Raw genomic sequence first — 16,909 nt, forward strand, 5'->3', positions numbered from 1 at the left:
AGAAAGGTTGGAAGTTTTTTCACTTGGTTATATTATAAATTAAAGATACCAAGAAATTATTTACTTGGTTTAATCCTTTATCCAAGTGTAAGCAAACAAAGTTTGTGCCCGAAGTATTTTCAGGACTGGGCATAATTTATACATATCCACAAGGAGATGTGCTTTGCATTATGGGATACTAAAACAAATAATGTAAAGTCATACCACCTTTACCACGAGTTACCCCAGTCCTGAAAATACTTCAGACACAAACTTTGTTTGCTTACACTTGGATAAAGAACCAAGTATATAATATCTTGGTATCTTTAATTTATATTTCAAACCTGAATTGAAGTGGAAACATCAGATGTTTTGAAAATTTGACCAGAATGTTGGATCTGTAACGTCCACTTTTTATATATAATTTACATTGCTAAAAATAAAGCCATGTGACTCTTTCTTTGGTAATTACTATTACTGACTGAGAGTTCAGATTGCGTTATCATTGAATGGAAATTCTTGCTCTCTTAGGTTTCTGCCTGGTCTCTGAAGAGAACCAACCAATTAGAAACAGCTGTCTGGCCAGTGAAACCTTTATAAAAATCACTAAAATAAGGCAAATATATGGACTCTTGGTCAGCATTTGTTGTCTTTTAAGTAATGCAGCTAAGGTTACTTCAATGCCAAGGATTGTATTCTCATAAGCTCTCTCTATATAATTTGGCTCCAAAATCAAGCTAAAGCAATCCGAACTCTCAGTCGGTAATGGCTTTCTTCTCTTTCTATATAAAGTGATTTTGAAAAAAAGAAAAAATCTCATTATATAATGTTCATAATGCTAATGTGTAGTTAAGATCGTATAACAGTCTTTTCATGTTTTCCTACAGTAACAAATTCTAATGCTGAGTGCATTGGTGATTAATGAAAATAATTGAATCATAAGAAGAAAAAAAATATTTAAACAAGGTTCTAATTTTCTGCCAAAGATTTGTTTAAAAAATTTTTTAAAAAACTTATCTCAGAAGTAAATGTAGTGTACTAAAAAGCTAAAAAATGATTCTAGAATAAATTGTTCTCCAACACACACACACAAACACAAAAGCCTCCATGTGGACCTGCCTATTTTCATAGCATTGGTTTTTATGACTGATTTTCATTCCAAATTTGTTAGATTTGTTGTGCAAGCTAGTTAGAGAACTATGGAGACTTATTGGTTTTGTTTAGAACATTATTTCTTACTAAATAACTTAAGGAATTGACAACGTACATAAGAATATAAATTAAATTAAACTTTAATAAATATTTCTGATATTTCGGCAACGTCACGTTGCCATCTTCAAAGGAACTTACAAAAAAGGCACATGCAAGTAGGCACCACAACACAGTAACTGAGAATGAAGTGAGGAAGTTATTGTCCTCCTAAAAGTTCTGATGGTGCCCCCTAGTGGGCTAAGTAGGTATTCTTGGCTGTTGGGCTTGAAGGTCTGCTGATGTAAGCCTCCCAAATTTGGGGCAGTCTCATACAACCAAATTTGTTGAGATTTGGAGAGTTTCTTAGGGCTGAGGCTGATTCCATGAATAGTCTTTCGAATTTGAACTTGCTACGGTATATTATTGTAGCTTTCTTCCACCGCATTCTGTGGCGTGTATCCAGAGCATGGTCTGCAAGACCAGAGTGGCTGTCCTTGTGTTCCGAAATTCTGATATTCGCTGTTTGGCCTAAGTAAGACAGTTTACAGCTGCAAGGGACCTGGTAGGTCTAGGGAAAGTGGTTGGTCTTTAGTGGAGCTGATAAGAGATGCCAATTTTCGGTATGGTCTGTAACAAGAGGTCAAGTCATGTTTTTTTAAGATTTTGATGATTTTTTCCAAGATGCCTCGGATGTAGGGAATGGTGATGGATTTAGAGTAATCCTTGTTGGGAAGGGGGGGGGGGTTACTGGTTTCAATGTTTTTTGGATTTTTTTTGTGGGGGGGAATAGCTATTGGCTGAGAAAGTGTTGAAGATATGATTTAGTTCAATGTTTAGGGTCTTGTCATTTGAACAGATTAGTTTTGCTCTGTTGTATGTTGTCTTCACCACTCCATATTGTTGTGTGTGTGTGTGGGGGGGGATTGTTGGTGAATGTTCCTGCTTGTATAGGTGGGTTTCTAAAACCAAGGTTCCATCAGGCTGGTGGGCGACTAGTGTGTCTAGGAAAGGGAGGCTGTTATTTTCCTCTTTTTGCAGAGTGAACTTGATTCTGGGTTGTAGGTTGTTTAAGTGTGTTAAGAAGGAGAGGAGTGTATCAGAGCCATGTGGCCAAATGTCGAAAACATCATCGACATAGCGAAGCCATTTGGTTTGTTTTTGCAGGGCAGAGGCTAAGGCTTTTTCTTCAAAGGTTTCCATAAAGAAATTAGCCAAGAGTGGGGAGAGTGGTGAACCCATGGCTGGCCCCTCTATTTGTTTGTAGAATTTTCCCTGCCAAACGAAATAGCCTGAGTTCATTGTGAACTGAAATAGGGCTGAGACATTGGGAGGAAATTTAGCTTGGAATTGCTCTAAAGTTTCCTTGAGTGGGACATTTGTGAATAAGGAGGAGATGTCAAAGCTGACCATTATGTCTATGTTGGAGTGTAAGGTTTTCTATGCTGGCTTTGAAGTGGGCTGTTTTTTGTGTGTGATGGTGTGTTGTCATTATAGTGTGTGAGCGCTTTGGCCAAATGTTTAGCTAATTTGTTTGTGGGAGAATCAGTGCTATCCACTATGGGACGTAATGGCCATTCCGGACTTTGGGAGTCTGGAAATGAAGAATAATAAAGAAATAGTTATCACCAAAGTGTATAAGGGAAATGCAACTGTAGTACTTAACCAAATGGACTACACAGGTAAACTTCTTCTGGTATCTTTCTGGCAGAAGGTTACAAGAGGCATGAGATGCAATCTAGGCAAGGAAGAAGGTAATTTGCCCTGTCATCTATATATATATAGGAGGTGAACAAGAAGAATGAAGCCTTGTCTTTAGGTGATGTTACAATGCTACCAGAAGGGTGAGATAGAGGAGGAAGCACAGATGGACATAAGTTGCGACTGACAGCTTTGGCAAGTGACCAGAAGGTGCGAATGCCAGTAACACAATCAGTGAGTTTTCTACATTTGTCCTTGTTGAATTTAGACTTTTAATCTATCCCGTTTAATGGTGGTTTTACAAGTGTTATGGGCTGTGAATGAATCTGGTGTTTTGGTCTCAAGCCACTTGTGAAAAGTGCTTGCTTTTCTTTAACATCACACTTTTTGGAGAACCATATTTTAGATATGGGTTGGGGAATTTGAACAGAGTGAGGAATAAAAGTTTATATTCCTATGCAGATTATTTCTGTAACAGGATCTCAACAGGTATATGGATCTGAAAAATGAAAACAGCAGTCTGACCATGGAAAAGAGGAATAAAAGTCATGCAAGTCCTCCCACTTGGCATTGTTTTAATGCCAGAGCATTCAAGGTTGTGTATGGCTGAAGGAATGACATTCCACTAGAGACAAAATTTGGATAAGATTGTGGTGTCGATTGCCAAGAGGAGCAGTCGCTTGAACAGAACACCCAGAAGGAAATCTAGTTAAGAAAAAATCTAGAGCATTGAATGAGTGAAAAGGATTGTCAAGAATTCAGGTACAGAGGTGAGTGATCTTTTTTAAGTCATTGTTTATATCAAAAATCTCTGCCTCTTTTTGAGCTTTGTCAAAAAGGGAGCCAATTAGAGTTATGGATATTGACATCACCATGAAGGATAATTTCACTGTTTGGAAATTTTGACTGTATTAAATCAAGCTTTAAAGATAGGAAGTGAAAAAAGGTCAGAATGATTTTAAAAATTGGGAGAACTATAGATACAGCAGACGTGACAAAGAAATTTTAAAGCACAGGAGTTCAAAAAGCAGATTCTAGGTTAGACATCATTTGGCAAGGAATATCAGAGTAAACAAAAGCAGAAATGACTGGAGGAATCTAAAGTGTGTAATTTGGACAGTTAAGATGAGCAGTGGTTGATTTAGTAGAAATTTGATATTCAGCCGAAACATAACATCAGATGTGGATGACTGAAGATGATGATGTACTTCATTTAAGTTGATGCCATGTTGATAAAGTGAATAGAAAAGATTTTTTTTTGCATGATTTTTAAGTTTTTTGAATTTTAGAGGGAGGTTTATTTTTTGATTGTACCTATTTAGACTTAGTTTCATGTTTAATGTTACAAAAATTGAAGAGAAAAAGGGAAGGGGGAAACATGCAGTGGAAGAATACAGACTCTTAAACATGTTGCCCATACGTAGAGTATCCAGTTTCCAATCGCAGCATGGCTTTGACAGTATAAAGTGTTAGACTTCATCTCATTACATGGACTCCCTCTAGGCATGGCAGTATTGATCAGGAGGCCTCCTGATTAATGGTCCATACAGCTGTAAAGCAGTTCTGCAGGCTGGTGACCAGCCTGCAGAACTGCTTGAAGGTGCAGAAGGTACTGGATCCCTGCAATATGTTTGGCATGCCCTCGAAGGGTATCGCTCATGCTGCATGTCAAAGTTGTGTGTGGGGGGGGGGAACTGAAACCCAAGTAGGAACATATTCCTTTATAGCTGGAATACTCACTGCCAGGGCCTCTTTAATAGAAACAGGCCACACACAAGAAGACAGGATTGACTCAGTTGGGAGAAGCTGTATGTATGTTACTTGATCACTGGCCCATAGTGGCATAGTATAGGGACATTTTCCATTATTCATGGCAATATATACATCTGAATGAAATATGCTATCCATTGTGGGATATTGAGATTGTTGCCTCAGTATACCTAATGCACAGTACTATTCTAGTCATGAAGATAATTTACTAAAATAAAGAGCCAAAGGCTTCATTTCAGTGATGCAAAATTATATAAATTAAGTGCATATTAAATCCAACATCATTTCAAAGCCAAATACAGAAACTATAAAAGTTTTGTGCAAAAATTGGCCAGCGAGCTTGCAGGAATATATTGCCACCATAACGACAAGTTGCCCTTGCCAAACCTATCAGCAAAACGCTGAAAGGACACTTTACCTTTCCTGCTTTTCCTATTAGGTTTGGCTAGGGAAACTCGTCATATTGCGGCAGTGTATTCCTGCAAGCTCTCTGGTCAATTTTTGCATGAAACTTTAGTTTCTGTATTCGGTGAAAAATGATGTTGGATTTAATAACTACTTAATTTATATAATTTTTCATTGCCGAAATGAAGCCTTTGGCTCTTCATTTTAGTAAATACTTTACGCACCAAACGAGAATTCGCTTACAGAAAATACACCTCTCCGACGCTTGAAGTTCCCTAGTACTGAGAGTTTTTGCTCTCTTGTTTCTGCCTAGTCTCTGACGAAAATCAATAGAAGGCAATATACGGGCACTATTTTAGTGTTCGTGCTTTTCCTATTAGGTTCGGCTATGGCAACTTGTAGTATGGCGGCAGTGTATTCCTGCAAACTCTGGTCAATTTTCGCATGAAACTTTTATAGTTTCTGTATTTGGCTTTGAAATGATGTTGGATTTAATATCCACTTAATTTATATAATGAAAATAATTCACTAGTAAAATTTTATTTGCTCACATGCTGGTAAACAACTAAAACAAGAAAATAATATTTTGTCTAGTATAATATCCTTCTGACATTTAAATCATTATTTTCAGCCAAAGTCATTAACTCTTTTCTTTTTTCAATTCTGATGGCACCACTAATATCTTTAATGTTTTTTTTTTTTATTATTATTATCAGGAATGCATGGTTTCTCTGTAATTTACAAGCTCACCTTTAATCTTGAAATCATCAGATGACTCATATGCACACTATTTCATTTATTAAGCTCATCTCTCTCTTTCTCTGTTCTGCCCATCTTTCTTTGCACTTGAACATTTGACTTTCAAAATTCATTTGACTTTACTTATTTCTGTGTTCCTTGCTTTGTTTTCTGCAACATTTGCATTCTCTCTCTCTCTCTCTCTCTCTTCACACCTTACTTGTTTTTATTAATATGTTTGTTGTCTAAAGAATATATATTAATCAGCAGTTATCTTAGCATCAAGCTTCTCAATCAACATAGTATTTATAATTAAAGAATGATTATGTGATAATGATTTTAATATTGACAGGTATATTTGGAATATCACTTGAAGCCCACCTGGGATTGGTTGGTGACAATCATGGACTCTACTGAGGCTCAGTTACGTTTTGGTTGTGCTTTAACAAATAGTTCAGATCCAGCCCACCCTGCTCATCCTCTTCATTTTCAGCATTTCAGAACAAATCGCCGAGGAGAGGAAGGGCGCACTTCCCAAAGCCTAGATAGTCGACGCAGAGGACGCCTTGTGACTTCTGGTAAACTTTTTGTATATCATAGAAAACTAAGAAGTGATAGAAACAAATCTTTTAAAATAAAGAAAATATTTATTTTATGAAGTTGAATAAAAATATATATTTCATAATGAAAAGAAAATAGAATTGTTCATGATTAAAACAAAAATTTTGTTTATTGCATTTATACTATCCAGACTAACTATATAAGAGCCTTGTTTGATTTTGTGGACAAAATGATTCGTCTATCATTTTGCTTACATGTAGAAACTCTTTGATTTGTTACAGATTATTGTTATTATCTATTATGAGACAGAATATCATAAGTAGAAGGCAACATCATCATCATATATCTTCACATTGAAGGGGAGAGGGGGTGAGAAACAGAATAGATTGATGTTGAAAGTTTTTTCACTTATTTGTAAATTCAAGATGCCAAGTGTAATCAAACACACGCAAAGGAAAGCTTTGGGTGTGTACACCCGAAAAGAATGTGTACTTGCATTATGGGATACTAAGGTGATTAATGTGAAGTCATTGGCCTCTATATATAAATAGCCTGGTCGTGAAAATCCTTCACATGCAAACTTCATTTGCTGACACTTGGATAAAGGATTAAACAAGAATGTAATTTCTTCACATCTTTAATTTTGATTAGGTTGATGTTCCTTCCAGTTTTATACAACTAGAAAATTATTTGCCACTCCATATGATCATGGGTGTTCACATATGCCACATGAGAGTATCACTGTTTGTACTAAACCCTAAAAACAATCTCTCCTCGCCTCATGTAACCAAAAAATTTAAAATAAGCACTATTTCCATTAGCAGTCTTAATCTCACTGTGATCCTATCAAATCTGCATTCATAATCTACAAAACAACTATTATGTGTTGCTGTGTATGTGTCTATTTCCATTATTATATTCCTCTCTCTATTAAAAAGTAAATAGAATTGCTATGAAATCCAGATACCCAATTCTGAGTTTCTGGAGCACACTTTTTTTAATCCACTGTGTGCGTGTGTGTTTGTGCAAGATTTGTTTTTCTTTCTGCTTATGTTGAAAGAAACAAAAGTTCTTTTAATTTTTCATCTCATCTTATGACATATAGCAGGTTATATTATGCAGGTAATAAAATAGTAGTGGTGGTGGTGATTCTGTGGTCACTAAGTGATTGTTGTACTCATGAATACATACATACATACATGCGAGTTTGGTGATTTGGGAACATTTGAATAATTTTTATTACTAAAACCAAACATTCAATGATCTACTATAATTTTATAAATTGGTGAATTGTTTATCTGGTTATGATACATCCACAAAAGTGGAAACACGATGTTAGTGAATCTGTCAAAAATGCAACTAAACTGCAAGCAGCTAAGAATTCATGATATGAAACTCAGTATTATTGAACAAGCTAAAAGAGGTGAGCATGTGCTGTTTTGCATGCCAGATTTTTTTTAATGCTGTGTTATGATTTTCCAGTTTTTTTCTTAACATTAAAATGCAGTGGATAATGAACCTGTATACGAGGGTTGTTCGTAAGTCCATGCAAAGTCTAATAGCTGGCACCACCAGTACGTATTGAGGTTATTTTTAGTTGCTGGCAACTGTTGGAGGATCACACACAAAGCTTCAGTCAGATAGATCTATTACTCTGTGTTTGGCATTTATTTGAATCGATCAAGTACCATGATTTGTGAAAAATGGATGAGAAAGAATTTCGTGTAGCGATTAGACATTACTTTTTGAAAGGCAGACCGGCTCAGGAAACCAAAGCTAAGCTTGATAAACATTATGGTGAGTCTGCACCTTCAACCTTCGATTAAAACAGTTTATAAGTGGTTTAGCAACTTTCGAAGTGTCCATATGAGCACAAGTGACGCTGAACGTTCTGGACGCCCTGTTGAGGTCGCTACTCCAGAAATTATTGAAAAAATCCATGCTATAGTGATAGGTGATAGAAGAGTGAAAGTGCGTGAAATTGCTATGGCTGTGTGTGCAGTCGTTTGACTGCGTACATAATATTTTACATGAACATTTACATCGGAAAAACTATCTGCAAGATGGGTGCTGCATTTGTTCACACTAGATCAAAAGCGTTAGCAAGTTGAACAGTTTTGAAGCTGTTTCAATGGAATCCAGAGGAATTTTTGTGTTGTTTCGTAACAGTGGATGAAACATGGATTCATCACTACTAGCCTGAGACCAGGGAACAATCAAAACAATGGATTGCAAGCGAGGAATCTGGACTAAAGAAAGCAAAAACCATTCCTTCAGCAGGAAAGGTTATGGCCACCGTCTTCCGGATTGCTCATGGCATAATCTTCATAGACTTCTTGGAAAGGGGCAAAACAATTACCGGAGTGTATTATGCGTCTTTGCTGGATTGTTTAAATAATGAAATAAAGGAAAAACGGCCGCACTTGGCAAAAAAAGAAGATTCTTTTTCATCACGACAACGCACCCACTCACTCTTCTGCAATGTGACTGTAAATTGTTTGATTTGGGCTATGAAGTCCTTTCACCCCCCCCCCCCCCAACTCTCCGTTTGGCTCCCTCGGACTACTATCTGTTTCCAAACATGAAAAAATGGCTGGCAGGAAAGAGATATTCATCAAACGATGAGGTGATTGCTGAAACAACTGCCTGTTTTGAAGAGTTGGACAAATCGTACTATATGGACGGGATCAAAAAACTCCAGTATCGTTGGACTAAGTGTATAGACCTCAAAGGAGACTATGTTGAAAAATAAAAAATGTTTGTCCCAAAAAATTGTTTTCTTCATTTTTGCAAGGACTTATCAAACAATTCTCATATGTCATATGTCAAATAATATGTGATAAAACGTATTCATAACCTTTTCCTTTTTAAGTTTTTCAATAATGCATTTTTCATAAGTGTTTTTGTTAAATATTTCAGGGTTATTTTCTTGAAAAGGAAAAGGTTATGATTACGTTTTATCACATATTATTTTGTAAAGCACCATGACACTCTCTCAGCGAAATAAAACGAGAACAAAAAAAAATCTGTTTCCCTTTTACTTGTTGATTGTGGAATTCACTTACTAAGACATTCCTTTGCATGTGGTTGTTTAATTTCAGGGATGGTTTTAATTAAAATGGATTTATAGTTTATTTTAGCATAGAAATTTCTTTGAAAAACAAAAAAAAAAAAAAGCACCTAAATTGAAGGAAGGAAGGACCATCTATGTATGTTCTGTCAGCAACATAAAGCAACAAGAACAATAACAAAGGAAAAAAAATGGTGACCATTGCTCGCTGATTGTGTAATTCACTTACCAGTGTTGCCAATTTAGCTCTTTTTTTCCTTCCCTAGCTCCAAAAATTTTAATCTAGCTCTTTCAAAACTGGTTTCAGCTTAGTTGTTTTTATAACTTACTGTTAAAGAAATTGTTTTAAAGTTTTCCAGATGTGCATTTGATAAGGAATTGTATTATCCGTTTGGTGCGGGCATTGTACACGTGGCCCAACAGTCTGCCATTTTGTCGCCTTAAAGTTGATAGCACTGCTACAAGTTAGTCTTTGCACAGTGTTCTGGTTGGTAATTACGATAGCGAGTGGGAAGTTTTCAAAGACTGATTGTAATTCGTTGCAGTAAAGAGTTGCATCCCCTTCTTCAAAAATGAGCAAAGAGAAAAATAAAGCTTACAAGCAAATATTTAGGAGGGAGTGGTTGCAAATGGGAATGTTTAGTAAATGGTTGTGTGAAGTTCCTGGTGAAGCTACAAAAGGCCACTGTAAGTTTTGCAGATGTGATATAGCTGCTAAATATTGTCAGCTTGTAATAGCGAAACTAAGAAACATTTTGCTGCAGTTCCATATAAGGGTGTTCCTATTACAAATATGCTTGTGAAAAAGTCTGATGAGTTCTTTGTTGTCACTCATCATTCAACAGTTGCGATCATCTAGTAGATCTTTGCAAAAATATCATCCCAGACAGTCAAATTATGCCAAAGGTAAAAATGCACCGAACTAAGTGCTCTGCAATTGTAAAGAATATTCTAAGTGAGCATTTTGAAGAAGATCTAATGTGGACATTAGAAATGAATTCAGCTTGGTAATAGACAAATCGAATGATATCACAGTGAATAAGATTTTAGGAATGGCCATCGTTTATTATAACAACAAATTCAACAAAATTATGCATACATTTCTGAGCATGGTGGTTCTAGAAAAGTGTGACGCTTCTTGACCAAGAAACTGGACATTAAAAATTTCATTGCAATTGGTACAGACAATGCCAATGTTATGGTTGGTGTCAATAATGGTGTTTATGAACAACTGAAGACATATATTCCCTCCTTAATTTTAATTAGATGTGTATGCCATTCATTACAACTGGCAATGGCTCACACTTGTGCAGAATCTCTCCCAAGAAAATTAGAATTTTTAGTTGCCGAAATGTATAAGTGGTTTTCACATTCTTCTTCAAGACAAGCAGCATACAAAGAGCTGTATCAAACTATCAACGAAAATTATGCTCCTCTGAAAATTGTAAGCAATTGTGCAACAAGGTGGCTCTCCATTGAACCTGTAGTAGACAGAATTCTCAGCCAGTGGTTGGAATTAAAAACTTACTTCGAAGTCATGAGTGTGACTGAGAATTGTAACAAAGCTCACATTTTGTGGGAGATGTTCAAAGATGAAAGGAATCTGTTGTACATTTTATTTTTGCATCCTGTTCTTGTTCAAGTTCAGCAAGTTAACAAAATTTTCTAATCTAACAGTGTGGAAAAGATGAGATTATTTGAAGACCTTTTTCATTTGATTCACTCTATTGTTAATATGTTAGTGCTACCATCATCCACAGCCGACCCTCTAGAGTCAGAGATTGATGACTATTTGGATCCCAATCCAAATCTTGGTTACAGATTTGAAAGAAAAATTTCAGAGTTGGTGATACAAAAGAAAATAATGCAAAATGATGAACAAAATCTTAGAAGTAGAGCAAGACAGTTTCTTCTTGGTCATCTCTTCAAACAGCTTAAGCAAAGGTTGCCTGAAAACTTTAATATTTTAAGACTGATTTCTTCTTTTTCTGTTGACAATACCCTAAAACATATAAAAGAACCTGTTACTCCCATCTTAGAAGTAATGCTGAAAACAGAAAAAGATGTTGCTGCTGCTGAATACCAGTACAATACTATCCACTTAAATAAATGGACAAATATAGAAAACACTGAGCTATTCTGGACTGAACATAAAGTACGAGAATTACAAGAATATAAAGATGCATCTGGAATAAATTCATTTAAAGAAATTGCTCAGTTTGCGATAAATTTATTAATACTGCAGAATTCTAATATGGAAATTGAACAAATTTTTAGTTCCATGAATGTAGTTAAAACTAAATTAAGAAACAAAATGGAAGTGCCAATGCTGACAGCTATTTTTTCAGTCATGTATGACCTCAGTTATGAACTCGTAACAACAAGTGCTGTACAGACTATCATTTACCAGTATCTACACTGAGTAATATTCTAATGGTGGCCACATATAATAAAGGCTGAAAATCTAAGTGAAAACATGGGTGAATTAAGCGCAGAAGACCCCATGGAAGATGTATTTAATCACTCATATGCAAGTATCACTTCAACTTGAATAAAGTAAGTAACTTAAAAGTATCAGCTTCATTCACTATATATATAATAACATGCAATATCTTCACCTTTCCTCTAAGACACTTTCTATTTTTGAAATCAACTTCTTCACCTTTCAAATATCTATATTCATCCATGTAACTGATGAAATACATGGATGGATATAGACACCTTCAAAATACATAAGCCATTTTCATAGAAAAATGTTCCAATCTTAGATCCCTTTCCTTTGCTAATCTTAATTATTGGAATAGAAATAATCAAAGTCATTCACTATATATATAATAACATGCAATATCTTCACCTTTTAAAAACTAGTCAAAAATTATTTTATTCATTGTCACCCACCTGTTACAATATTAGTTCTTGTTGCCTATTCTGGTTTTTTACTCTGTCTCTAAACGACGATCTCTCTTTGGTGCATAAGAGATACTTGTGACGTGAGAAGCTTCTTCAAATTAACACAAAAATACCCAATGGGAAGTAATACCATTTATTTATGGCTGTATATTTCAGCCCTAAATATTACAGGCCATCATCAATGGTAACAATACTTAATTACAAAGTATAATACTAACAATGGATTTATTTCAAAAAGTAAGAGCCACTTTATGTTATACATAAAGCAATGCAATGGTATAACTGAGGAAATATTGCAATGTTGATAATTCATTAGCTATTTAATTTTGCGTGTGTGTGTGTGTGTGTGTGTGTGTGTGTGTGTGTGTGTGTGTGTGTGTGTGTGTGTGTGTGAGTGAGTGATTAAAATAAGACTTTCCCACATCTTAGATAGAGAGAGAGAGGCAGTAGTTCCGATTTAAGTTTGAATGGTGAAGTAGGGCCTCAGCTCTTTCTTTAAACAAGTGTTCAAATTTAGTTCAAACATGAAGTTAAGCATCTTTCAGACCATACGATGTTGTGATCAGTATCTATTCCATGCTGTGCCAAGCCAGATTTTTCAGATTTACTGTTGGTAATAAGACTGGTGTTCTTGTATTCTCTTTTCTACAGGGCATCCAATTTGTCCAAAGTAAGAATGATGACAGTCACAAAGAACTTAGTAGACACCAGGGAGAGCTAGAGGAGACCATTTACCTTTTGAAGATGAAACCATGCTGATAATTTCTTGATAGGAAGAAAAGTAGCCACTAAATTATATTTCTTAAGAATTATGGAAACGGGTTATAAGACACCAGAAATGTAAGGAATTGGAACTCAGCTTAATGTTTTCTTGTTATTTGAGCTAGCATTACAGAAAATAAAATGCTGATGCATCATCCTTTCTGAGAAGCCATTTCGTTTCATATATCGTTTGATGTTTAAGAGTTCCTGCTGTAATATCTGAACAAATAATATGAGCACGTCACAATAAAGTTTTTGTTATATTTTATTATATTATATAATTTAATTAATTCACCTGTCATTGTACCTTTTCTTGAAGTAGTTCTCACTGCTTACACCCACCACCATTCACGCACTGCTCTGCATGGGAAAAATCTTCTGCATTTGACTGCATTCATTTAACTGAATTTCATTCTTCTTTGATGGAAGTTGAGCTGATTGTTGTTTAATGTAGCATCCAGTGAAAGTTGGCTTTCAATAAACAGATGTAATTAATTCACCTGATGGTGAATAAAGGAGTAGCTTATCTAAAACTATTGTCACCACTGATGACTGCCTGTAGTATTCCAGCTGAAATATGTTACTTTTCTTTTTTTCTTTTCTTCATGTTAATTTAAAGAAGCTCTCTATTTTTCTTTGTTTTTTTCTTTTTTCTCTTGTTTCACTTTCATATATGACAAGTTTAGCTAAAACATTGCTGTTATTAAAGTTTTGTATTTATTTGTATTAATCTTAAAAATGTAATGACTCATGCCAGTAATTTTAGTAGATTTATTACGATATATTACTCAGACCAACTGTTGTCATACCTTTTCTTCAAATAATTCTCACTGCTTATATCCACCACCTTCAAAGGCAAACCATTCCAATCATGCACTTCTCTGTGCGAGAAAAATCTACTGCATTCATTCTCAACTTCCATGGATTCCTTCTCATTATCCCCCCCTTATCCACCAGTCCTCCTTAAATCTTGTATGCTCACTCCTCTCCCATATACCACGCCTTAATATCTGTTAATCAGCCATCCTCCGCTAATAGTATATAATCCAATCCCATATTCAGCAACAAGTAATTGCTTTCCACAGTGTATCCACTCTCTCAACTAACTCAACCATAACATTATTATAAAACTAGAATAAGTTCCTTGCACATGATCTTCCCTTAGTAAAAACATTCCATTCATTGTAAAGTGTAGATTCTCTTTCAAATCATTTCTGAATGCAAGCTCTCACCAGCTTTTCCAAAATCTTTACCACCACTCCAGAGATACTGATTGCCTGATACACAGAAGTCTTTGCAATGAAATTATCATGAGAGTGTATGAAATTTTTCCTGTGCCAAGAGGAAAAATTATACACTCTCATTTAATTATACAGCCACTTCAGAAAAATTATACAGCCACTTCAAAGGCATAGCCAGTTCTGATAAACACTCTTTTGGTATCCATGCTGATATCCCATCAGACCTTATTACCAAATTCTTTTCCATTTTATGCAACAACTCTGGTTGCATAATAACTAAATCAGTAATATCTTCTTTCTACAGGGTGGCCATAAAATAACTTTCCCTTTTTTGGAGACATCTGTAGCTAAAAGTAAACGGAATGAGACCAAATTTTATATTGAGACCTTTGGAGGAGATGATTTCTGCGAAAAAAAGATTTAGTACCAAACGTCTCCGATAGGTGAAATTTTGGCGCTCGCAGAGACGAAAGGGGATAATTACATGAAAGGCAGATAAAATGGAATAATAACATTTCGATGGTGTAAGCGACAGCCACGTCACTCGTTCCAGCTGATATGTGGTGCGTTACAATGATAATAAGAATGATAATAATTAAACTAAAACAACATCTTGCGAGAGACACAGAAATTAATGTAGTGATTGAACTCACAGGAAATAATGTTTTATTCAGAATCAGGGTCCCCTGGACCACATAACACAATTTTCAATGTGATGACCTTTTTTGTGTACAACAAATTGCATCCGTTGTGCGACATTCTCTACAGCTGAGCATAAGGAGTCAGATTGGATGTTCATAACAGCCCATTTTATGTTCTCTTTCAAGACATGCAAGCATGCTGAGGCACAATAGGATGCATATTGAGCACAATTCGTCAGTCATTCGAATAACTGCCTGAACGTTCCCAATCCCTTTTTAAGTGGAATTGGTGGTGCTGCTGTCATGTACACACACACAGTAAAATTTGCATAATCCTTTTTACCTGTGTTTACTGCAAATATTTGACTGCTTTTGGCTCCACCAGCACCAAAATTTCCCCTATCAGCGACTTTTGGTATTAAATCTTTTTTTTTTTCAGGGAATTCATCTCCCCATGCCTTCGAAAGTCTCAGTATAAAATGTGGTCTCATTCCGTGTATTAGTTGTAGCTACAGATACCTCCAAAGAGGGAAAGTTAATTTATGGCCACCCTGTATAATGAGTATCAGTGCTTTTTTTGTCTCTACTTGCATTGCTTAATTTTTTTGTTCTTCCTATACGTCTCTAAACACTTTTTCTAATTCCCACTTCACATGTCAAATCATCTGTTTCTGTCTTGAGAATTTGAAATTTAATTTGTTTTCAATATTCTCATTTTCATACAGCCCTCTTGTTCTCGTCTTCACTATTTAGGTTTGTCCAATAAATGCTGCTGTGCAATTGTTTTTGCCATTTAATGGCTATACTTTGATATTGCATTATTTCAACAGTATTTCATTTCATTTAAAAAATGTTTTATATTACTGATGCATAAAAGACAATTGGCATCCAGAGCTACCTGTTCACTGAGTTTAACATGAGCGATTTCATGTGATGTGGTATGTATTCAGTGTGCACAAAGTCAGAAGTGAATGGTTTATGGTATGAAAGCAAGAATGGAGACATGGTATGTTGAGAATGTTTCATGTGTCAATGTAAGTATATAATTTTGAAAGTGGAATAAATAACTAATGTTAATGATGTAAGCTAGTATAGTGAAAGATGGAAGTTTTTTCACTTGGTTCTATAAATTAAAGATGCCAAGAAATTATATTCTTGGTTTAATCCTTTATCCAAGTATAAGCAAGCAAAGTTTGCACCCGAAGTAACTTTAGGACTGGCAACTCATATATAGAATCTAATGACTTCACATCACTTGCATTAGTATTCCATAATGCAAAGCACATATCCTTTCAGACATATAATGCTATGCATTATGGGAAGGACCACTACCCAGACCGGTTTCGACCTTTATTGAGTTCTCATCGGTGGGAGCCAGACCCAGAGGTGATACCAAGGTTGAAGTAATGCTGATTTCATATTTTTTCATATACAAGTAGCCACCTTATTACTAAAACACTTTGGATTAGAAATAGATGTTAAAAGGTTTTTTCACTTGGTTATACTATAAATTAAAGGATGCCAATATTCTTGGTTTAATCCTTTATCAAGTGTAAACAAACAAAGTTTATACCGGAAGTAACTTCTGGACTGGACTGGTCTCATCATATACTCATCGTATATGATGAGACCTCAATAAAGCTCCAAAGCAGTCTGGGTAGTGGCCTTTCCCATAATGCATAGCATAATACGTCTGTGAGGATATGTGCTTTGCATTGTGGGATACTAATACAAGTGATGTGAAGTCATTAGATTCTCTATATATATGAGTTGCCAGTCCTAAAGTTACTTCAGGTGCAAACTTTGTTTGCTTACACTTGGATAAAGGATTAAACCAAGAATATAATTTCTTGGCAGCTTTAATTTAAGGATAGTGAAAGTGAAAGAAAATGTAGTAGGAGTGAGCGATAATGGAAAAAATATGAATGAGAGTTTAAAAGAAG

The 16,909-nt window shown here is 35.4% G+C and overlaps 1 protein-coding gene across 5 annotated transcripts in view; it reads left to right on the forward strand.

The window, feature by feature from the left end:
* hyd (E3 ubiquitin-protein ligase hyd) overlaps positions 1-16,909 on the forward strand; it is a 680,323-nt gene that overhangs the window by 493,666 nt on the left and 169,748 nt on the right. For all 5 annotated transcript variants that reach the window (XM_090411567.1, XM_090411569.1, XM_090411568.1 and 2 more), the window contains one exon: positions 6,134-6,359. In XM_090411567.1, the coding sequence (XP_090267693.1) occupies positions 6,134-6,359 (226 nt within the window). The remainder of the gene's footprint in view (positions 1-6,133; positions 6,360-16,909) is intronic.

The sequence above is a fragment of the Typopeltis vanoorti genome, chromosome 21 (assembly GCF_054136105.1).
Source record: "Typopeltis vanoorti isolate ZY-2024b chromosome 21, IOZ_Tvanoo_1.0, whole genome shotgun sequence".
Taxonomy (NCBI): Eukaryota; Metazoa; Arthropoda; class Arachnida; order Uropygi; family Thelyphonidae; genus Typopeltis; species Typopeltis vanoorti.